Genomic DNA, 24,422 nt, shown 5'->3' on the forward strand with positions numbered 1-24,422 from the left:
AGATCATCAGAATTTTTTGACATTTGGAAGATGCTTCTGGACCTGTTAAAGACTGAGGACGTTGAGGAACTGGAGAGAGAGTGAAGTAATGAAAATATGCAACTAAATTTGGGAATGTATACAGTATAGACTATCCTGTACACTTTTTTCCTTTGTATTTTATTTATTTAATTATTTTTTATTAATCATTAATCATTCAAGATCTCCCCAAATATCTTTATTTTATTATTATATATATCAAAAGAAAGGGCACACATTTAGATTTTTCAACACTATCACATGATGTGAAAACACCGATTGCTGGAATATTTCACTGCTGGCAGGGACAGTTTTAAGTTCCACAGCATAGTTTTCCTTCATTGTTGAATTTTGTTCCCTGTGTGGCTACTAGACAGTTTGTGTGGAGGGTAGCTGAGGACACAGCTGTCTTGTCATCCTCCCCAGCTGGAATCCGGATGGTGCTCCTTAAGCTGTTTATGCTCACCTGCCCGTTCCTGTGTTCTTCTCTTCCACAGCGTTGACAGGAAGCCAAGCTGAGTCAGAAGGCCCTATCCAAGGTTTGCAAAGAACTGGTGAGATACGACTTCGAAGAGCCACCCCTGAAGAGACTTACTGGGCATACTCAGGTGTGTTTCTCCGTGATCTACTTTTGCTTTGAGTTTTTGGTGAGGAATGTGTGAGGCATTGTTGTCTCACCTGCAGTGGAAAATCTGGATATTTAAAAAACAAAATCAAAAAGCTGCAAAATGAAGGTAACAGTCTGTATCTTTTTTCCAACAACATCTCAAGTAGTGGTTTGGGTGTTTAGATCACTCCAAATGCTCTGAGTTACTAAATGTCCCCGGGTTTACATGTCTATAACAAGATGCTGCCATTTTATAAATGCAGGCAGTAGATGGCAATTTCTTGCTTTATGATGTAAAGTTGATGTCATAGGCAATTAGTTTCAAAACAAGAGGGACCTGATGGGACCCAGGTATTGGGTGGAAAACTTTTGTTGTTTATTATTAAATTGTTACCATTATTAGTGTGGACTGCATAGAGAAAGTGTGGTTGTTCAACGAGCACATTTAGGTGACCTGTGATATATTTTGCTAAGACTTATAAAACAATGAGTACAAGAGAAACCTGTGTTTCAATGTGAAAGCACTTCTGTGTCACTGGCATTGCAATATGTTTGACTTCCTCTTTGTGATTCCTTCCTCCTTGGCCATTCTCTGCTTCTTTGTGCTGTCGCCTGGAGCTGTGTCAGAACCCCCCTTTTTTTACTAGTGCTTCAGAGGAGAAAAAAAGTCACTTTCTCCGTCCCTTTAGACCCTTTAGTTCTTCAGAAGGGCAGCATTAATCTTTCACCATCCATGCAATGCCAGCCTCGGGCCACAAATGATCTTTTACTTTATTTCTTTCAGTGTTTTTCTGCATGTTCATTCAGGCCTAATTGGCTGCCTGTCATTCCTGTGAGAGTGCAGGAGCTTGTAGGTAAAAACAGAGCTAGTGACTGTTTCCGTTTGTGTTGCTGTTCTGCTGTCCCTCTGGACATGTTTGATTGTGGCTCTTATGTAAGATCCTGATGTAATGGTGGGCAGGATTGAAGCCACAGAGGAAAACGATCAGCTAGTGAATATTTTGTTTTTATGTCATAGCAAGGTTTTTTTTTTCTTTATTCCCACTTTGAGCTTTCCGTTGGACAATATCAAATAACATTAGCAATACGGTTCTTATCACTGTATTTTAAAAAACGTTAATATTCCCCATTTTAAATCTCTAATTTTAAACTGAAGAATCAAAAAAGAATTAGTGAGTGTAGAAATGCCCCATCTCACTGCCAGTATTGTTGGCAGTTGGATGTGCCATGTTTGATTTTTAGCTTATTTTCTGATAACCAGTTTTATACATAGCCCCCCATTTATGGGGTCAGCAAAAATAATAATAATAATAATAAAAAAGGTAACATACTGTTAAAAATAAGGCTTCTATTTAATATGAAGTGAGTTGGCTGATGTGGCAGCCATTCAGCCATTTATTCTCCTTTGTGGTCAATGTCTGCCTGAAGTCTAGAGCCATGGACAACAAAACCCCACCTGAAGAATATCACATTTATTTTCCTTAAGAAACTCCTGGGTTGCTTTTGGAGTTTGTGTGGATCATTATCCGTGTGCACTTTAAAGGCCATCTGATCGGTTTTACAGCATCCGGTAAACCAGTGTAAATCTGTACACTTCAGATTCACTTCTATGAGCAGTCACATAATCAATAAACACAAGTGACCCAGTTCCATTGGCAGCCATTCATTCTCCTGCTAGAACATTTATACTATGGCACCATGCCTGTGTACTCCTAAGCTCAGATAAATCAGGAGTGTTATGTGAGGAAGAGCATACATCTTGGCCAAATTATACATTTGAGTCATCAAGAATGAGATTTCCATATCGGATTGGTCAGGCCCTGGGTTAACAACAAACTCCTACAGCAGGGTGCTGACAGAAACTGTGCTACACCTGGCTAACACAAAGGAAAAGGAGAGTGTGGAGAGGGGTATTTGGAGGCAGCAAGAAAGAAAGAAAGAATGAGTGTGGAGGTCAGAGTAGAGACTTTAAATACAGAGACTAAGACTGGCAAAGGAAGTGAGTTGGCTGATGTGATGGAGTGAAGGAATGTAGATCAATTGTCTGTCCAGGTGGAAGGACAGAAAGATCATGCATTCAAGCTGTTCTACTATGATGCAGATAGGAAGGAAAATGTAGTAAGGGAAATCTTGAAGTATGTATATACTGTTTTGGAGATGAAGAGATCATCTGACAGGATCAGGAGTTTAAAGCTGGGTGATAAAAATCTTTTTCAGTCAGATCAAGGGTTGGATGTCAGTTATGCGAAATTGTGGATGAAGTTGTAAAGCTTGGTAGAGAGTGGTGATAGGACCAGACTTTAATGGACATCTTGGATGTCATCTGCTGGAGCCAGTCAATTTTGAGGTCACTGCCCGAGTGCTCAAAGTAGTATGGAGACCACTGCTGCCTTCACCCTCCATTCTCCCTCCTCTCCAGCCCATCTCTCAGCCCTTGTTATTTCTCAAGCTTTTCTTGTTTCTTTTTCCTGATACTGGTATCACTTGGCATAGCTACATGTATCACTTATGTGCCTTATGTGACTTGTCTTAGGGGTATCTAAGCAAAAAAGTATTTAGTCAGCCACCGATTGTGCAAGTTCCCCCACTTAAAATGATGACAGAGGTCAGTAATTTGCACCAGAGGTACACTTCAACTGTGAGAGACAGAATGTGAAAAAAAAATCCATGAATTCACATTCATGACACTAATGCAGTGCTGTTAGCTTCTTTAGCCAGTAGCTGTGAATCATGTCAGGGCCTGGTGCTGTCCAACTTTTCATACTGGAGACTCTGTCCTGGATGTCTGCCACTGTGAGAGTTACTGGATCCTGTTCAGAAAAATTACTGTGGTAACCTTGCTGAACAGAATCAGCTAGAACTGATAGACCGCTTGCTATACTTCGTGGGCATCCCTTTCTTTGTCACACCTTTCTGTGGCTCCAATAGTGGGCTAACTTCCCTCCATGCTGCCTTTATCTTGGCCTCTAGTCTCCTGGTATAGATCAGCTGGTTGGTTTTAGTGAGGATCACAATAGGGATAGTCCATAATGCTGCAATCACATCTTCTAGTAGCCTCTCAGAAGTTACCTGTAGTCTGTAGTAGGCCACGGAGGGTCCAGGTTTCCAGTTTTCCAGTTTGTCTTCAATTTTAGGTTGGCTCAACACCTTCATTGTACCAGTCGTTCTTGGGACTTGATACCAAATCTCAGCGGGCGAAGATAAGATATCTCACTCTTGACCTGACATCTTGGCTACCCCTCGCCATAGCATTTGTGTTGTAATAGCAGTTGCATCTTCTGGATGATGAAACACTCTAGATGTTGGATGTTTTATTTTACTTTTTGTAAATAGTCAACAGTGCAATAGACTCAATACTTGAAATGTGCAATTCACTTGTATTTTTATTTTTTATTCCTATTTATTCTATTTATCCCCTTTGTATATTTTATTTATATTTGTCTCTGTATTTATATATGTGTGTGTGTGTGTGTGTGTGTGTGTGTGTATATATATATATATATATATATATATATATATATATAACAGTTCTGTAACTGTAACTTCGGTCGTTGCTGTGCTTTTTGGAAGTCGAATTTCCCAGAGGAACCCACCCGAGGGATTAATAAAGTTCTATCTTATCTTATCTTAAAAGAATTCGTAGGTCCCATATCCTGTTCCCACATCAATTCCTGTGTAATAGCATTCCAACAGTTCCTTATTTTTATCCCTTGTCTACTTAAACCTTTTTGATCCAGTAACCCAGTTCTAATCAGCAGCTCCTGGTTCCTCAAAACCTGACGTGAACCATGTTAAACTGGGTGACTCTGAGCCGGTATGGCTTCAGTTATATGCCTTTCACTCATGCTCTGAGGTAGGCTTGGGGAGCGTGTTGTCTTTGTTTTATTGATATTTTTTAGCAACTCTTTACTTGTCCTCCAGTTTGTGTTTCAGTGAGATGATCAAGACTTCAGGGCTTTCTGGTGCATTATATTTTGTCCAGTGGTTTCTAGCCATGTTTTGCTGCCACTGATATTTTCCAATAAAAAACCTGGACTCTTTCAGACACAGATGCTTCTGTATTAATGGTCAAAGGAGCTTGCAAAGAAAAGTGTCTGGACTTCTTTAAGTTGCTTGAAGATATTTCACCTCTCATCCGAGAAGCTTTTTCAGTTCTAAGGTCAAGACTCAGCAGTCCATCTGCATCTTAAGGATAAAGGTCACTCTTTCGAGGATGCCAATGTTCACATTTTGGACAGAGAGGACAGATGGTTTGAAAGAGGAGTGAAAGAAGCCATCTATGTCCACTGTGAGCGACCATCTTTGAACAGAGGCGGGGTTTACGACACCAACTCTCTGCCATCTATAATCCAGTTTTGAGATCCCTTCCCAGACGCCTTAACGCCCACTCACATCCTGGGCCATCTGACCTCAGGAATTCGCATGATAAGGTGGGGCCAGGTTTCAAAATGAACACACCCGAAACTCTGGCTGATTGTGACCCACACCCAGTTTCACACCTTGGCTCAGGTGATTAGAGGATCATCAGGGGGTCCTTTTGTCCCTCTGTGGGGGGATACTCCCACTAGGTTTATATCTGGGACTCTCCACCATTTGACCTTAGAACTGAAGAAGCTTCTCGGATGAGAGGTGAAACGTCTTCAAGCAACTTAAAGAAGTCCAGACGCTTTTCTTTGCAAGCTCCTTTGACTACGATGACCTGGATGACTGAGAACCTTCACAGACATATTCTCTATTAATCCCGGCGCCATTGTAGATCTCTGGAGTAGGTTGTGTATGAAAACAATCAATTTATTTATAAGCACATTTGAAAACAACACAGGTTGACCAAAGTGCTGTACAAAGTAAAAAGTAAAACAAACACACACAAAGAGAACAGCACCAAACTCACAATTAAAAGCTAAAGAGTAAAGATGTGTTTACAGATGGGATTTAAAAATGTTGAAAGATCCTAATTTGAAGAGGCAGACTGCGATTGCTGCGCCTAAACTGTGGAACAAAGGCCCGGTCTCCTCTGTGTTTCAGTCTGCTTCAAGGAACAACTAGAAGCAACTTATCAGCTGACCTAACAGTCTAAACGAGTCTTAAAATCAATTCTAGAATGTAAAGAAGCCAAAACTGGGGAAATATGGTCGCATTTACGTGTCCTGTGAAGAGTCGGGCTGCAGCACTCTGAACAAGCTGAAGACATGTAGACTAGTTCCATATTAGAGGGTGGCATACTGTTCCAGATCGTTTTCCAAGAACTTTATTTGATTGTCTCAGCCGCAGATGACAGCGATAGACACATACAAAAGTGTGAATAAAGCTACAGAAAAATTGGCACTGATGGGCCTACAGAAAACATGTCCTCCACGCTCTGGAAACAGTCACTACAGAGGCTTTACAAGCAGTGTAAAAATGACATCTAAAATCAGTCTGAGTTTGAAAAGGGTCCAGATTTGGGCTATAAATAGCCCTTACACGGTGGTCCTATGGATGTCACAGTAAATGTTCAGTAAACTTCACCTGAGGTTACAAACAACCCCTTCAGTGGACGGAAATCCAAAGTCCAGAAATGACATATAAAAGACAGTGGACAGTGGATTGACTTTATTCTCAAAATGATGAACTATATATTTTTTCTTAATGTGGCCAAATATTTTTTTCGGCCTGACAGTTGAACAGAGAGTTGGGCTACGGGATAGTTACCCTACAAGAGTAACGGACAAAGTGGAGGATGCTGTGGCGCTGGCTGATCAATGAAGAGAAAATTCTCTTCTCAAAATCAGTTAAAAAAACCCCAACAACTTATAATTGTCTAAAAATATTTGTTTTATGAGTAAAAAGCAATGAAAAAATTGCTCACTCGTCTTCATTACAGAGCAGACTTGGAAAGGCCTTGCTTAAATCAGAACCTGAGGGGGAACAGGAAAGAGTCAAAGAGACAGACCAAACATGAAAAACTGAAAAAGTTGTAAAATTTAAAAAAAGAAAAACACATTAAACTCCTGTACCATACCAGTTTTCTTAGTCTTGGGTTTTATACATATTAGAAAGTGTATTAATGGGTGTTTTCTTAGTGTCAGCTAAGAACAGAAGAAGCTCTCAGTGTCCTTTATATTTCAAGGGAAAGCTCAACAATCTGATGACCCCAATAAGCATGGAGATAGCAACTTTATGAATTAAGTATTCAGAGTGCTTACTGACTTGTAGGCAGTGTTTATGTTCAGTGTGTGGTAAACACTATATAAGGCAGCCTTCCTGGAGCTGCATGATGTCTGAAGCTGAGATGCCATCAGCTGAGAACTGTATGAATAAAAGCAAGTGTCCTTAAACTTGTAATAGTGTGTGAGTGCGTCTATGTGGTATGGATTGACATTTGACCTGCGCTGTACCTGGGCTCCGGGGACATTTCGACTTTTTGCTGTGTATTCATGTGTCCCCCTAAAACATGACTTGTAAATGCATTTTTAAGTGTCTAAATAATAATTTTTTCTACTTCTTATGAGGTCATTATTTATCTTTTGACCTGTATTTGCTTAAACTGTAGTGTAAATTCATTTATTAAACTATAATTAAAAGATTTTCTGATTTTCTTAAAAGTCCACCTATACCCCTCACCTGATTTTTGTGTATTCCAGTGTATTGCACAGCGACGTTTCGAGTTAGAGTGGATGTGTGTAGGTACTGCAATTTAATACACATTTTCAATACACACGGCCGGAAGTCATTGTGATTGGTAGGCTATATATATAGGCGGTACCTACAGGAAACGGCGCCACAACTTTCGCGCGCGTGCCCTTTAACAAGTGTATGTCGACGGCAATACGAAGACGGATTAAAAACACAAAGGTAAGCCTTTTTTAATGTAAAATGCACCATGACTTTAATACTATATGAAATTATAGGTGCACAGGCCTATATTAAACTGGTTTAATTTATGCTTTATGGACTGTTAGTGAGTCTTTGAAGAAGTAAAACGGCCCCAGCGTTTGTCATTGAGTAAATAAAATAGGGCTGACGACTAACCGCGTCAACGCGATAAAGCGGGCTAACCCGTGTTAGGATTTACTCGGTGTTAAAGCATTATTGTGGCTTAAACGTGTTAATGCCGACATCGCGACTAACGCGATTAACAATTAAACCAGCGCAGTCTGAGTCAAAATCCCTGATGTCGCTGTTAGCTAATTTCGGGCAGTTTGTCCAATGTCTGTCATTCTGCTGACAGCCCTAAAATAAAAGCAAGGGTATAAGTGTATTTAGTCGTGTATTTATTTATATGCCTGAAGAAAAAACTTCTTACAGTTTTGATGCCTAAGCTTTCTCAGTACTTGTATCACTCTCTGCAGTCGCCATTACAGAAATGTCACATGTCGCCATTTTGAGTACTAGGCCTTTAACATTTTAAAAGAAGGCATAAATTAGCACTATGAATAAGTCAGCTGTGTTTATGCTGTAAACTACACTACTGCTAGTTCTGCTACTACTGATGATGATGACAATGATGACGATAATCGTAATACTTTATATGCTTTGGTAATACAGCCAATCGTACAGGAGAACATGCGAAGGAGACGCATTCCTCCACGGGAGGATGCAGTCTGTCATGTTTCTGCTGGAAGGGACAAACTGGGACTTGATATCCACTACATAAATGCCTTCAAAGGTAAGTTGGTCTTTAGTTTGGATTAGATTTGGAGTTTGTCACTTTGTCTTTTGTCACTCACTTGGTATGCCTCTGCAATTCAGGTCGGGGCATTTTCACGACTGTTCCATTCCAAAAAGGAGACTTTCTTTTGGAATACAGAGGTAAACTCATAACAAAAGAAGAATGTGAGCGGAGACACAGAGTTTATCATGACAGCCTGAAGGTGTTCATGTTTGAATTCAAGTTTGATGGAAAACTCTGGTGGTGCGTATTATATCAGTGTAGTTTGATTAAGATTAAATTACACATTGCTTTTGATTTATGAAAAAAAAAAGCTTCCTAACTAACTAGTTAAGCTAATACTTTTTTGCCTAACCCCACAGTGTGGATGCATCTCAAGAAGATGGGTCATTAGGCAGACTTGTCAACGACAACCACATCAGTCCAAGTGCTAAGATGAAAATATTAAATATCAATGGAAAGCCCCATCTATGCTTATTTGCAAGCAGAGACATAAGTCCAGGCGAAGAAATAGACTATAATTATGGTGACTCGGATTGGCTCTGGAGATGCAAGGTATTTCTACAATTGTACTTTTTGGAACTGATAAATTGCATACCCTAAGCCATTTTTACATTTGTACCTACTCAAATTGGCTTAACGTGACTTAGGGCATCTAGTTTTTCACTGAAATTGAGTATCACCTACTGTGCCTGGGGTAACTATAGCAATGCAGCCGAGCATCCAGTGATATAAATGCCACAGCAAGCATGGACGTCAAGGTGACAAAATGCCTGCTGCTCAGTCTATACTTTAGTGTTCAATTCAGGGATCACGCTGTTAATTTTGGTCGCTATTTCAAACATTTCAGAGTTTCAAAAATGATGGCTTGGATTTTCACGAAGGAGGCGCACTCATAACTTATCGAGTGACACCATTGACCAGCCACCTGGTGGCATTCAGTCTATGTCAAATTTTCTGATCACTTTGGATCACTTGGAACCTTGGTGCAGTAGTTACTGAAAAACTACATGGTACTATAACCTACTGGAAAAACAGGGGTAGGTACTAATGGAAAACAGGCAATTGTGATGGCTGCCACATCAAAGCCCTCTAAAAGCACTAAAAAAATATCAGCAGGTATGCAGAAATAAAAAATGGCTTTCGGTTTCTAAATTTTAACAGTGATTGATGTTTAATGTGATTCTACACAGCAAAATCTCCAGTGTTAAATTAACACTGGAGAGTGTCTATAAGGGTCCACACCTCTGAGTGTTAAATACAACACTGTTGAGTGTTAAATTAACACTTTTGACAGTGTTATATGTTTAAAAGTAACCTAGTCAGTTTTGAAGATTAACAATGGCTAACACTGAGCAGTGCTGATTTTCTAACACTGGAAAATAACTCAAAATGTTAGAAATATTCCAGTGTTAGAAAATCAGCACTGCTCAGTGTTAGTCTTTGTTAATCTTCAAAACTGACTAGGTTACTTTTAAACATATAACACTGTCAAAAGTGTTAATTCAACACTCAACAGTGTTGTGTGGACCCATATAGACACTCTCTAGTGTTAATTTAACACTGGAGATTTTGCTGTGTAGCCTCTTTAGTTAGATTCATTTTAAATTTTGTCCCTTGAAGATAAATGGGCCCTAGTGACAGTTCGTTGCTGCTACAGGTGATTGTTTTACTCCTTTAGCAATGGCTTAAAAAATAAAGAAATCACACTGACTATTTGTCTCTTAATCATAGGGCCTTAAATTCTCTATACATGACAGTGAATATTTTAAAGACAATAGCTTGAAACTTATCTTTCTCATACAGTTTATTTAATGTTTCAAAAGCCTCTTCAAAAATGCACTGTATATTCATTTTCTATCTGTTACACACGAAGACGGAGACCAGCCAGATTCAGAAGACTGTGAGCTGCCTAAAGCCGCAACCAAACAGCTTTCCAAACAATGATCTGGACCTGAAACATCCAGAGCCTGAAAGGGTAAATATAATCCAGTGTACCACTTAATGAACTAATAATTTAATCTATCATCATTCTTTATGGATGCTGTGTGTGTGTGTGTTTGGCAGTCACCTGGGTGTGATGTGATTTACATGGACCGTGGCTTGTAGGTCCTTTTCATTGTTTCAAAGTGCAAGTCTGGATAACATCTGAGTGTGTGTGTGTGTGTGTGTGTGTTAACCACCCAAATGTGACTTAGGAGGACCACACTGTTATTGGGGGACTCCGTCAAAGTTTGCTTCATGGTGACATCACTCTGGTTTTAGGAGGGGTCTTCTCGTATGTCTTGACAGTTTGACCTACAGCATGCAGAGCTGACTGCATGTGCTTTGTTTCTATGTTGAAATTTTTTGAAACTCAGGCTTGAACATTAAGATAGATAGTACTATACAACTTCTTAACTTGTTTTAGGCACTTTTTACTGCTGTAATGCATGGGCTCTCTCTGGCTGTGTACTCTGGCTTCTTCCCACAGTCCAAAGATGTAGCTTATGGGGTTAGGTTAACTGGTGATTCAAAACTGCCCTTTGGTGTGAATGCAAATGCTTGTCCTTCCATGTTAGACTGGCGATCTGTCCAGGTTGTACTGCCCTATGGTAGCTGGTATAGGCCCCAAAACTGCTACCCCACAATCCTGATAAGGATAAGTGGAAGAGGATGGATGATTGCAAAGGAATCAGTTGTTAATTATTGTAGCCAGTATTTTTTTCAGAAGAAAACATTTCTTGAGTGGAAAGCCCCCCCCCCACACACACACACACACACACACATGCAAATTAAAGACAGAAGCACAGGACTGCCCAGTACAGTTGCAAGAAGAGCACTTGGTCTAATCTTTGTGCCATCTTTTCTTTGTTGCAGGATCTTGATGAAGAAATGCCTCAGCAAGGCTCAGAAGCCATGCATTCTTCTTCAGTGCAAGATTTTGAAGAGGTAACATTGACCTAGGACAGATTTTAATGAATGTTTCTCATGCACGATGTGTACCTTACGCTATTTGCCGATAGTGAAATGGTTTATTCATCCTCTTGAGTGATGCATTTTTAGTAACTGTCAGATTACTGTTCTTTTGTCTTCATTCTCTATCTGTTACACACGAAGACTGAGACCAGCCAGATTCAGAAGACTGTGAGCTGCCTAAAGCCACAACCAAACAGCTTTCCAAACAATGATCTGGACCTGAAACATCCAGAGCCTGAAAGGGTAAATATAATCCAGTGTACCACTTAATGAACTAATAATTTAATCTATCATCATTCTTTATGGATGCTGTGTGTGTGTGTGTTTGGCTGTCACCTGGGTGTGATGTGATTTACATGGACCGTGGCTTGTAGGTCCTTTTCATTGTTTCAAAGTGCAAGTCTGGATAACATCTGAGTGTGTGTGTGTGTGTGTGTTAACCACCCAAATGTGACTTAGGAGGACCACACTGTTATTGGGGGACTCCGTCAAAGTTTGCTTCATGGTGACATCACTCTGGTTTTAGGAGGGGTCTTCTCGTATGTCTTGACAGTTTGACCTACAGCATGCAGAACTGACTACATGTGCTTTGTTTCTATGTGGTTTGAAACTCAGGCTTGAACATTAAGATAGATAGTACTATACAACTTAACTTGTTTTAGGCACTTTTTACTGCTGGTAGTGCATGGGCTCTCTCGCTGTGTACTCTGGCTTCTTCCCACAGTCCAAAGATGTAGCTTATGGGGTTAGGTTAACTGGTGATTCAAAACTGCCCTTTGGTGTGAATGCAAATGCTTGTCCTTCCATGTTAGACTGGTGATCTGTCCAGGTTGTACTGCCCTATGGTAGCTGGTATAGGCCCCAAAACTGCTACCCCACAATCCTGATAAGGATAAGTGGAAGAGGATGGATGATTGCAAAGGAATCAGTTGTTAACTATTGTAGCCAGTATTTTTTTCAGAAGAAAACATTTCTTGAGTGGAAAGCCCCCCCCCCCCCACACACACACACACACATGCAAATTAAAGACAGAAGCACAGGACTGCCCAGTACAGTTGCAAGAAGAGCACTTGGTCTAATCTTTGTGCCATCTTTTCTTTGTTGCAGGATCTTGATGAAGAAATGCCTCAGCAAGGCTCAGAAGCCATGCATTCTTCTTCAGTGCAAGATTTTGAAGAGGTAACATTGACCTAGGACAGATTTTAATGAATGTTTCTCATGCACGATGTGTACCTTACGCTATTTGCCAATAGTGAAATGGTCTATTCATCCTCTTGAGTGATGCATTTTTAGTAACTGTCAGATTACTGTTCTTTTGTCTTCATTCTCTATCTGTTACACACGAAGACTGAGACCAGCCAGATTCAGAAGACTGTGAGCTGCCTAAAGCCACAACCAAACAGCTTTCCAAACAATGATCTGGACCTGAAACATCCAGAGCCTGAAAGGGTAAATATAATCCAGTGTACCACTTAATGAACTAATAATTTAATCTATCATCATTCCTTATGGATGCTGTGTGTGTGTGTTTGGCAGTCACCTGGGTGTGATGTGATTTACATGGACGAAGTTTATTAGTTGATATCTGCAACTGAATTGAAAACACACCTTTCCAACTGTCCAAAACAAATAAATGTTGCAATATTTTGCTAACAGTGTCACAATCATCGTCTGGTGTGCACAACAATATCATCTTTGGACAAGTGCATTCAGTGTGTGGGACCGGTTTCCTCCCTCAAGTGGCTTGGCTTTAAGTGCAAAGGTGAGACATTTAGTGAATAGGTACAGTGTATAGTAAAAAGCATTAATAGAGTTCAACAAGTTAAGACGTGCTGAAATGAACACTGCTCCCTTTTTAATTAATGGGTGGTCACGTCTAATTAAAGAAATGCAGTATTACCTCATTGGTGCAGGACCTTGTAAAAATGGTATACTTGGGATTGTCCTCAATTCCCCATTCCATAACATAAACTGCTCAAAATAATAAAGGGAACACTTAAACAATGCGATGTTACTCCAAGTCAGTCACACTTCTGTGAAATCAAACTGTTCACTTAGGAAGTAACACTGACAACCAGTTTCACATGCTGTTTTGCAAATAGAGTAGACAACAAGTGGAAATTATAGTCAATTCACCATAATAAAGGACTGGTTCTGCAGGTGGTGACCACAGACCACTTCTCAGCACCTATGCTTTCTGGCTGATGTTATGGTCACTTTTGAATGCTGGCGGTGATTTCATTTTAGTGGTAGCATGAGACAGTCTACAACCCACACAAGGGGCTCAGGTAGTGCAGCTCATCTAGCGTAGCACATCAATGTGAGCTGTGGCAAGAAGGTTTGCTGTGTCTGTTAGTGTAGTGTCCAGAGCATGGAGGTGCTACCTGGATGTGGAGTAGGCCATAGGAGGGCAACAACCCAGCAGCAGGACCGCTACCTCCACCTTTGTGCAAGGAGGAACAAGAGGAGCCCTGCAAAATGACCTCAAACAGGCCACAAATGTGCATCTGTCTGCTCAAATGGTCAGAAACTGACTTCATGAGGGTGACTTGAGGGTCCAGCATCCACAGGTGGGGATTGAGCTTGCAGTCCAACACCATGCAGGATGTTTGGCATTTGCCAGAAAACACAAAGTTTGGCAACTTCAGCACGGGCACCCTATGCTCCTCACAGCTGAAAGGAGGTTCAAACTGAGCACGTGACAGTCTGGAGATGCCGTGGGGAATGTTCTGCTGCCTGCAACATCCTCCAGCATGATCATATTGGCAGTGGGTCAGTAATGGTGAGGGGTGGCATTTCTGTGCCTGCCAGAGAGCCTGACTGTCATTGGGTAACAAGATGAGGTCCTCGGACCCTTTGTGAGACCACATGCTGGTGCATTTGGCCCTGGGGTCCACCTAATGCGAGACGACACTGGGCCTCATGTGGCTGGAGTATGTCAGCAGTTCCTCCATGACAAAGGCATTGATGCTATGGACTGGCCCGCCTGTTCCCCAGACCTGAATCCAATTGAGCACATCTGGGACATCATGTCTCACTCCATCCACCACAAACTGTCCAGGGGTTGGCAGATGCTTTAGTCCAGGTCTTGGAGGAGATCCTTCAGGAGACCATCCGCCACCTCATCCCGAGCATGCCCAGGCATTGTAGGGAAGTCGTACAGGCATCTGGAGGCCACACACATTCAACTACACACTTTCATGCCACTCAACTACCTAAAGAACAAAGTATTTAATAAGAATAATTCCTTCATTCACATCTGGGATGTCCTTTTTTGGGGGGGGGAGGGGGATTAGCAGTGTATGTGTAGTCATTAAAATATCCTTAATGTGAACAGTTTTGTTTTTTTTTGTTTTTTCAGCATTTGACATTACTGCAATGCTTTGACAAAAAACTACTTCACTTAAATAGAACTGCAAAGCTAAATTAAGTCTATCAAAATGTGTTTCAGTTTGTTTAGGGGTCTGGCACAAATCTTGCCTTGCAAAATTGGCAAATCAGAATTGCCACCAGTCAACACAGGTGTGTATCCCATTCATATTTGGCTTGACTTTTTTCAGTTTATTTTTTACCTGTCTAAAGTATTGATCAATTAAAAAAACTTTTGTTCTTACATTCCAGAAAGAAGAAATTTCTGAATATTCAGGGGAGGATGGATTGCCACATTCAGTTCTGGATCAAATATCAAGCGATGATGATGGCAACCACAGCATATCAGAAGAAGAATATGTGCCAGATTCAGAGTCATATGATGAAGATTCAGATGAAGACATCTCATTATTGCCAAGCACATCAAAAGGTCTGCTATGCCAAGATGACATCTCCAAAGCGCATGAACAATCAGATTCAATGAATTTAATCCACAACTTGACAAAGGACAAGCCACAAGATAAAAGTGAGCTTTGCGAAACTGAATCAGAAAAAATGACTTTAAGTAAAAGAAATTACTGCTGTTTTTGTGGCAAACCACAAGCTAAAATTTCCCGCCACCTGAAAACGCACAAAATGGCTCCTGATGTTGTGCATGCATTTTCCCTGCCTAGAGACTCAAACGAGCGTAAAAGTCTGTTAGAGAAATTGAGAAATAAGGGAAATTTTAAGCATAATGCTGCAGTTTTGCATGGTGGAGTGGGACCACTGAAAGTGAAGAGAAGACCCAAGATTAAAGCAGTAGAGGGAAAGTTTGCTCATTGCTTTTATTGTCAAGGGATGTATGTTCGCAAGGATCTTTGGAGACATGTCCGCAGATGTCCTAACAAACCAAAAGATGACACGGATAAAGAACCTGGAAGAACCAAAGTACTCGGCCTGGCTTTAACTCTGGAGTCTCAGTGTTATCCGCAGGTGTCAAGTGGAGTCTGGAAGGTTCTTGCTGTTATGAAACAAGATGAGATTGCCTCAGCTGTGCGAAATGACTTTACTGTTATTCAGTTTGCCCAGTCCCTCTACAATAAACATGGACAAGACCCTACAAAGTATGATTATATACGACAGAAGCTTCGTGAAGCGGGACGTTTGTTGTTGTGTCTGCGCACAGAATTCTCAGTGCATAACATGGAAGAAGCTATTAAGCCTGCTAATTTCCAGAGAGTTGTGCAAGCAGTAAAGAAAGTTTCAGGTTTTGATGAAGAGACACTGTCATACAAAACTCCAAGCCTTGCGCTGAAACTGGGACATACACTGCATAAAATGTCTGACATTATCCATTGTCGTGCCCTCATGACGGAGGATGAAGCCCTAATCAAGTCCACTGATGCGTTCAAGAAGTTGTATGTCTCCAAATGGTCTGAGATGGTGTCTCACCGTGCCTTGAACACATTGAGTGAGGCAAAGTTTAACAAGCCATCAACATTGCCCTTTACAGAAGATGTTCGGATTCTCCATCACTACCTTCAAAAATCTGCAGAAAGTGCCTTTTGCAGCTTGGAGAACGAAGCCACAGCTCAGAATTATGCCCAACTTGCACAAGTTACACTCTCACAAATCATTGTGTTCAACCGAAGACGTTCTGGAGAGGTTTCAAAGATGCGCCTCAAAAGTTTTCTTGAAAGAGACAAAACAGCACTCCACACAGATGTTGCCATGGGGCTCTCAGAAATGGAACAGAGACTCTGTAACTATTTCTGTAGAATAGAAATAATGGGAAAAAGGGACAGAAATGTTCCAGTTCTGCTAACACCAAGCATGCTGGATGCTCTGTCACTACTGGTTAGTAGGAGGCCTGACTGTGGTATTTGTGCCACTAATATCTACCTCTTTGCAAGACCCCGATCAATGAGTCATTACAGAGGAATGGACTCCTTGCGTGTTCATGCACACCAGTGTGGAGCAAAGCAGCCTGAGTATCTAAGATCGACACAGCTCAGAAAACATGTTGCCACACTCTCACAAGTCCTTAATTTGAAAAACAACGAACTTGATCAGGTTGCAGATTTCCTGGGTCATGATATCCGCGTTCACCGCGAATTCTACAGATTACCAGTTCCCACAACACAGCTGGCCAAGATTTCCAAACTGCTTTTAACACTGGAAAAAGGACAACTTTCCCAGATCCAGGGGAAATCACTGGATGAGATCAAAATAGAAGGTTTGTATTGAAAGGAGCAAATATTAGGGCAGTAGTTGAATATTATGCTTTATCAACCGAATTAAAACCTAAAAGCACAGACCATTCTGTTAAATGTCCATGATTTAAGGTTCTTGAAGTCTATTGTTTCATCACTTTGCAACATTTGGCAAACTGCAGAGTGGTGGCCTTAAATAGTAAAACTATGTACTATAATTTCCAGTATTTGTTCTGTATTTTGTCATATCTCGTTGTTAATGTGAGGTTTTTGGGGGGTTTGTGTTTGGTTTTTTGGGGGGGTTTTCCCACAATTTCTCAGATGAAATTGCATTAAGTGATGCTGAAACAAAGGACAGTGAGAGTGAATCAGATGATGATGACACAGCACTCACAATGTTGGCGTGTGGCACCAGTGAGCCTGTACATGCAGTAGCTGATTCCACAAACACAGCGCAGCTCCAAGACACTGTAGATTGTGGTAAGTTACCACTAGCTTGGTTTCTGTGGATAAAATGTTTGTTACAAATATTAAAACTTAATCAAATTGTGTAATCAGCAGATGAAGGACCACTCACAATGCCTGCAGCAAGTGAGACTGCTGCTCCCTCTGAAGGTAAGGGGTGCAGTTGGTTCTCTAAGCTTATTATTGTTTCATCACTTTGCAACATATGGCAAACTGCAGAGTGGTGGCAAAAAGTCACTTGGATGAGTGACAAAATGTTTCTCCCACTGAAAACGCTACGTCCAGATTAACAGAATCAACGTTTTGGGATTTACTTACCTGGATGATTGAGCATGCATCAAGAGACTTTTATTCAACTTTTTATTCAGTCTTTTATTCACAGCGGAACACTAAATGTCTCATTTTAGAAATTTGATAAATTTTCAAAGAGAATTTTAGCTCGTTTTGATATTGATGGTAGCAACACATTTCAGAAGTTAGTACAGGGTAGCATCCATTCTTTTAACCACCAAATGTTTTTTGTTTTTTTTGTTTGGTTTTTTGTTTGTTTTAACTACTACTACTTTATATATCTTCCAGAGAAAAATGCTGCTCAATCCCACAATTCCCGAAGAGCTCCCAAAAACATGTGGTCCAAGGCTGAGGTTGCTGCAGTGATGAGGCATTTTAAAGACCACATAAACGAAGGGAAACTAGCCACCAAAAATGAATGCAGTCATTGCAAATTGGTAGAAGATCCGGTGTTGGCAGGAAGAACAGTTCAAAACATAAGAGATTTTGTAAGAAACAGAGGATTAACTGCAAAAAGGCAGAAAAAAATGAACTAAAATAACTGTTTAGAGAGCTGTGGTTTTACATCTTGGTCAGATTGCCAATTGTTGTTAACACTGATGTTCTGTTTAAAGAAAAAAAAGTTCTTGTTAAATACAGAAGTAGTTTGTATTTCATAATTTTTACATTTAATTTATTTAGGGTTTTTTTTGATGGGTTATATTTAAAATAAAAAATTATAAATGCATATTTTCTCCCCTTAATATTTACCTTTAAACTATTAAAATTCATTTTAAATGTTTTTAATTTTTCTGTTTTCTATATTTTTATATTTCTGTGGGAAGCGTGGGCATTTTTTGTCCATAGATTTCTTTTTTTATTTATGGTTAAAATTAATGTTCAGATCCAAGAACACTAATAAAATGATGTTCCAGTAATCCTGTGTCCTGTCAGATGTGTATTCATGGTAATGATGAGCTATTTACATATTACATCATTGTCCCTTTAAAGACCCAATATTGTTTTTTTTGGACCTCATAAAACACATTGTTGTCAAGTGGACAATGTCTCCAGAAAACACAATAGAGTCTGGTTGGTGTGTATCAGTGTATCTAGACTTCTATAGGGAGTGTATGAGGTCTGAAGTGACCCAAATTTTTTTCAGATTTTTTCGAACACTTTAACCTCGCTCCCTTGGCTCTAAGTCCTTTCAAAAGGGTAGTCCACTTAAACCACCACCGGGCGGATTGACGTAGTATAGTCCCGCCATACCACATAGACCCGTATGTGTGTGTGTGTGTGTGTGTGTGTGTGTGTGTGTGTGTGTGTGTGCGTGCGTGCGTGCGCGCGCGTGCGTGCGTGCGTGCGTGCGTGTGTGCGTGCGTGCGTGCGTGCGTGTGTGTGTGTGTGTGTGTGTGCGTGCGTGCGTGCGTGTGTGTGTGTGTGTGTGTGTGTGTGTGTGTTTACTAGCTGTGGATATAAAACGTGACCTGGTTTGAATGTTAGCCTCTGATGTGGAGGATGGCAGCTTTGTAACAGCTGCATCTTACACTGGTTGCTGTTTATTGAGTACAGAGTGGTGATATCTGTTCATTCTCATATTTACAGTCAGTGATAGATTGTACTCACAACACAATTGAGACTCTGTCCTTGTTTTGCCAGATTTGTTAGGATTTCAGATCTTGTATATTTTCCTTCTCTTTTCTTTCACTCTCTCTCTTTTTAATATGATATGGTTGATTCAACAGCCTTGCAACAGACCTGGGCGTACCCTATAACAGCAGGGTTAGACTCCAGTACCCCCATGACCCTGAATTGGATAATCATGGATTGATGGACAATTAATTCAGTAAAGTTACAAATCTACAAGCGTTAAAGTAACCCTCTATGTTGATTACGAATGTTAAAACATCCGCTTAGTCACTGCAAATACCACCTTCAAATGCAGAACATTAGTTATGCATATAAACATATATGTGACATAAATGAGTTAAAATTGTTTTAATTAAGACAAAACATAAATATGATAAGCACCAAACATGTTAAAAGATAATAAATAATACAGACATGTTTATTTGTAAAAACAAAACAAACAAAGAGGAAATGACAGCAGCAAGAGCCAAAGGAAAGGTTTACAACACTGTTTCTAGATGGTGGCACTGACAAAAAGGCATCAGGTGGAGCTGGCAGAACTGAAGAAGCTAAGATCTTGTTGGGAGTGATGAAGGTGGATTAGAAATGAGTGCAACAGAGGGACAGCTAAGGACGAGAATTTAGACTGAAATGGTTTGGACATGTGCAGAGGAGGCATAGGTGCTTGAGAAAGGATGTTGAAGATGAAGGAAGAGAGAGAAGTAATGGATGTAAGTGAAGGAGGAGATGGAGAGGGCTTGTATACTGATTAAATTAACTAAGACAACTTATAATTTAAGGGTTTTTTTGTAACTTTAAAGCTGTACTACCAGGAAACTTTTCAAAACTGGAGGTATTGGCTTCGTTGTATGGAGGCAAAGTTATAGATTCACAAAAACGTGATGATGATATGATAATAACTTATACTTTATCTAGTATACATATAATATTAGAAACGAATGTATATGCATGAGCAGGGAGAATAAAACAGGGCCCAGAATAGAGCCTTGAGGTATTCCAAGAGTATTGTTTACCCAGCGTAACAGAGAATGTCCTGCTCTCTAACTCAAATAATTTCAGAGCAGAACCCTGCATGCTGACATGGCTTCAGGCTGTTTAATAGGGTTATGTTATCAACAATGCTGCACTCAGGTCTAAAACTCCTTTTCGATATTTAACTGAAACAGCGATATTGAAGTGTGTTCTGCTTTATTTTGTGTAGCATTGTTGTTTATTTTATTTTCTAAATAAACTCTGCATATTGATCACCTGATCTAAATGAATTGAACACCAAAAACCAAAAAGAAACAAACAAGATAGATAAATAGATAAGTGCTGAGCTTTGTTGCTGCTTATATTATTATAATTTTTTAAACTCCATTGCCCATCCTTCCACCCTCACTGCATTGCACTGGAAGACTGGAAGTTTCCAAAACTGATTATGGTTTATTTAGAGAAAGCTGTGTGTAATCTGGGACCATTGGTCATTACTATGCCTTGATAATATCCAGCCACCGCACACAGTGATACACTCAAGGGACTGCATGTGAGTGTGTGCACTGTATTTTTATCTCATGGCTTACACTGCAATGCTGCATGTGTGCAGGTTTGTCTGAGAAAATCTAGCACTGGTGTGAGCATTTATGTTAAGCACAGTGGTGCGCAGATTAACACTGTTCCCTCACAGCAAGAAGGTCCTGAGTTCGATTCCACCACTTGGCCGTGGTCTTTCTGTGTGGAGTGTTTGCGTGGGTTCTCTCTAGATACTCTGGCTTCCTCTCACAGTCCAAAGACATGTGGTTAGGTTAATTAGTGACTCTATATGGTCTGTAGGGGTGAGTTTGGATGGCTGTCTGTCTCTATGTGTTAGCAGCAGACTGGTGACCTGTCCAGGCTGGGGTGGCTGTAGCTCAGGTGGCAGAGCAGGTCAGCCACTAATCAGAAGGTCGGTGGTTCGATCCCAGGCTGCATCCTGGCTGCATGACAAATATCCTTGGGCAAGATACTAACCCCGTGTTTGCCTACTGGTGGTGGTCAGAGGGCCCGGTGGCGCCAGTGTCCGGCAGCCTCGCCTCTGTCAGTGCGCCCCAGGGCAGCTGTGGCTACAATGTAGCTTGCTATCGCCAGTGTGTGAATGTGTGTGTGAATGGGTGGATGACTGAATGTAGTGTAAAGCGCTTTGGGGTCCTATGGACTAGAAAAGCGTTATACAAATGCAGGCCATTTACCCTGTTTCTCACCCTATGATAGGCTCCAGCCCCACCATGACCCTGACAAGGATAAGTTGGGGGGATGGATGGATGGATGCTTATGGTCATTTCTCACTCTTTGACAAACAGTAAGCAGGGCTACAGTCCTGTCCCATCCATCTATTTGTGTGTTTTTGTGTAGAAGTGTACATATGAATGTGTGAGATGACAGGATTCCCTGTCTCATTTATCTGTTGTTGACAGTGAGCATGAGTTCCTCAACTAAGAGCAACCAATGCCCCTACTTATTAATTATGCCCTAAATATTAAAGATGCTCAATCAAACATAAATTATTAATGAATTTGGCTCAGTTCATCTTGGCTAAAGATTTCATTTGTCATACATCATCTGATGAGGCCATGAGGCATAGTGTTATATCAAGGAGTGTGAGTATGTGTGTGCGTGTGTGTGTGTTGAGGGGGAGTGAAATTCTGTCTGTGTATGTGTAACACAGACCGTGCCGTGTTTGAATCACTACCTTTTTCTTTTTTACTATGGTAATACATTTTTAATACTGTCACCTTGGATGTACACATTCAGTTGACTTCTAAAACACATTATCTGATTTCAAGGTCTTAATAACACAGGGTGACTCTTACTTTCTCTCTTACCTTAAGTCAGATGTGATCATGTGTCTTATTGGATGTGTTTAAGCTTTTATAGGATGTCTTTGAACTGTCAGATTTTAAATTGTAATGTCTTAGCAAGGCCAAAGATGTGTTTTATGTGGCCCACCAAGTGGATAAAGAATACCTGCCTTGCATGCGAAGAATGAGGACACTGGAAGAGGAACTGTACAAGTGGTCAAAGAAACATTGAGTGCTGGATGGGCCCACCTAAAGTGGGACCACGGCAGGAAGAAGCAAATCCGTGCAGGGAAGAAGATCCCTTCACGAACCCCAACTCTAGTTGCAGCTCTTGCCCCTCCTGATTATGCTGAATTATTTTAGTTGGATGTTTCTGAATGCCACCTTTTTCAGAAAAAGGAGGGAGGATGACAACTGCTGCTGAAATACACTTTACAATACTGGACAACATGGAAAAAAAAAACAGCCATATTCCTGAAAAAAACAAAGGCATTTTGATATGGGACAGAAAGGATCAAATCGGCAGAAAAACTTTCAAAAATACATGTTTCTGTTGTTTCGCTGCATTTGCCATTGAACAGAATCCAAATTCCAAAATTCGAATTCTAGGACAGTGATTCAAGTAATATCCCTCTCACTGAACATTAACTTAGCTTATGTTGTGCTGTATCCTATTTTTATTTTTATTTGTTTTGTTTCGTTTGTTGTTTTTCTTTCTTTTTCTTTTAGAATCCAAAGATCAGTGATTTCATTTTAAAGATATGAATTTCAGTTCTCAAATAAATGACTTGGATTCGTGTATTTTGATACAGATAACTGTCTCATTGACGCTACAAGACTGAACGTCACTAGAAGTTGCTATTTCCATCTTACTCAGAGAAAACTCGATGTTTACAGTTTATGATTGCTTTGCATATGAACCATACCTACGCCAACTGTTATGTTTTAGGATCTCAGTATTCAGTGGTGTCCAACATGACCACACCACCGGTCTAAGAGGGTAATTGCACATGTCGAATTCATATAATGCCACAGAGGTAGGTGACGTGCAGCCTGCATGGTAATAAAATAATAAACATTCTGAATTAGTTCAACGCCTCTCAGATACTTCTTTCAGGGTGGACCTATTTTGGTTCTGTGGAGGAAAAGACTCAGATGTGGTCACGTCACTCATGGTGGTATAGGACAGGAATGTCTTGCTCCTGGCACAGAGGGGAGGTGTGTGTGCTTTCATTCTTAAATACACAGCTTCAGATGTCCATTGCTGGAGTATGTTGGAGGACCTGGAAAGTCAGGATGAGATCGAGGAAACCGGAAAGAAGATACTGAAACTGGAGATTTTCTCCCATGTGGTAAAAGTTTTTTGTTGCCCTTCACTATGTAACAATTGTGTGATCAGACATTTCCAATTGACCTCATGTTGCACTCTTGATAAGCTAGGCTGATGGCCTATAGGCCCAGTAACTATTATTAGAGGAGTGGCAGACTAGTCTCACTTTCTTGGGACCCCTGAAACAGGTTTAACAGAGAAAGACTATTCTGATCGTTCTGATTTTGAGTTTGGATCATCTTCTCTTATAAACGAACTCAACAAATGTAGAGAGAATACAGACTGTTACGCCTCTAGTCTAGGTATGTAGAGACGCACATAAGATTATGAGGAGAGAGAAGCAAGTACCTGCCCTTTTTCCCAAGCCAAACAACGAACCCGGTTTTGAGTAAAAAAAGGTGATTTTATTAAGTGACAAGAAGTGCAACTCCAGGGTGAACCCGGGCCAAATACTAAATAAAACCAACTAAGTCCTGCCAGAGAAAACTAACTTAACCCTAACGGTGTTTTCACACCGAACGCGATAGACGCGACCAAAGCGCCAGGTTTACATGTAAAGTCAATGGAAAAGCGCGACGACGCGCGATTGCGGGTCCCGCGAAAATTCAGAAGCGCGACTACGCGCAGTAAAAACCAGTCCACATGGTTTTTACTGCCCTATGCATCGCCAAGAAAATGGTCCTCATGAACTGGAAAAATAAAAATAATCTTAATTCTAGCCAATATAGACACCATCTAATAGATCACATTAGTCTCGATATAGCCTCTGCCACCACATTAGATCAATCCCTCTGGGCTCCTTTGATCGGCTCCATCACCTAGCGGGGGTAGGGGGTCGTGGTTTGGTCCCGCCTTAGCTACTGTGGTTGATGTGGAGTTGGGACGGGCTTAGGGCGCCTGGAGGACCCCTAGAGGCGTTATCCCTGGAGGGCTTAACCCGGGGGTTGTGTTCATAACCTGGTTAGTGGCTCTGGTCGCTCTTAGAGGTTGTTCTCCTCGTGGCTGCGTGCAGCGGGGCTGGAGGATGGTCTGTACTGGTGGACGTAGGTTACTGGCCTGGTGGCCTGGCTGCCCCTGAGTGGATCCGGGG

The 24,422-nt window shown here is 40.8% G+C and overlaps 2 protein-coding genes across 8 annotated transcripts in view; both read left to right on the forward strand.

Annotated features, from left to right (window-relative positions):
* The window catches only part of LOC147329773 (receptor-type tyrosine-protein phosphatase gamma-like), a 407,188-nt gene that overhangs the window by 111,810 nt on the left and 270,956 nt on the right, over positions 1-24,422 (forward strand). For all 7 annotated transcript variants that reach the window (XR_015129015.1, XR_015129017.1, XR_015129018.1 and 4 more), the window contains exon 2: positions 516-626. Coding sequence is in view for 3 of the 7 variants with exons in the window: in XM_086291106.1 (XP_086147232.1) it covers positions 516-626 (111 nt within the window). In the remaining 4 variants the exon portion in view is untranslated. The remainder of the gene's footprint in view (positions 1-515; positions 627-24,422) is intronic.
* On the forward strand, positions 6,963-18,835 carry LOC147329775 (uncharacterized). Its single transcript, XM_086290841.1, has 12 exons — positions 6,963-7,459; positions 8,153-8,273; positions 8,357-8,519; positions 8,639-8,831; positions 10,153-10,239; positions 12,636-12,683; positions 12,891-12,996; positions 14,686-14,756; positions 14,856-16,821; positions 17,120-17,278; positions 17,357-17,413; positions 17,843-18,835. The coding sequence occupies exons 1-12, from the start codon at positions 7,421-7,423 to the stop codon at positions 18,088-18,090; spliced, it is 3,258 nt and encodes a 1,085-aa protein (XP_086146967.1). The 5' UTR covers positions 6,963-7,420; the 3' UTR covers positions 18,091-18,835.

The sequence above is a fragment of the Aulonocara sp. 'chitande type north' Nkhata Bay genome, linkage group LG5, assembly GCF_057382095.1.
Source record: "Aulonocara sp. 'chitande type north' Nkhata Bay isolate Kocher_YH1m ecotype deep benthic linkage group LG5, A_spYH_male_GT1.1, whole genome shotgun sequence".
NCBI lineage: Eukaryota > Metazoa > Chordata > Actinopteri > Cichliformes > Cichlidae > Aulonocara > Aulonocara sp. 'chitande type north' Nkhata Bay.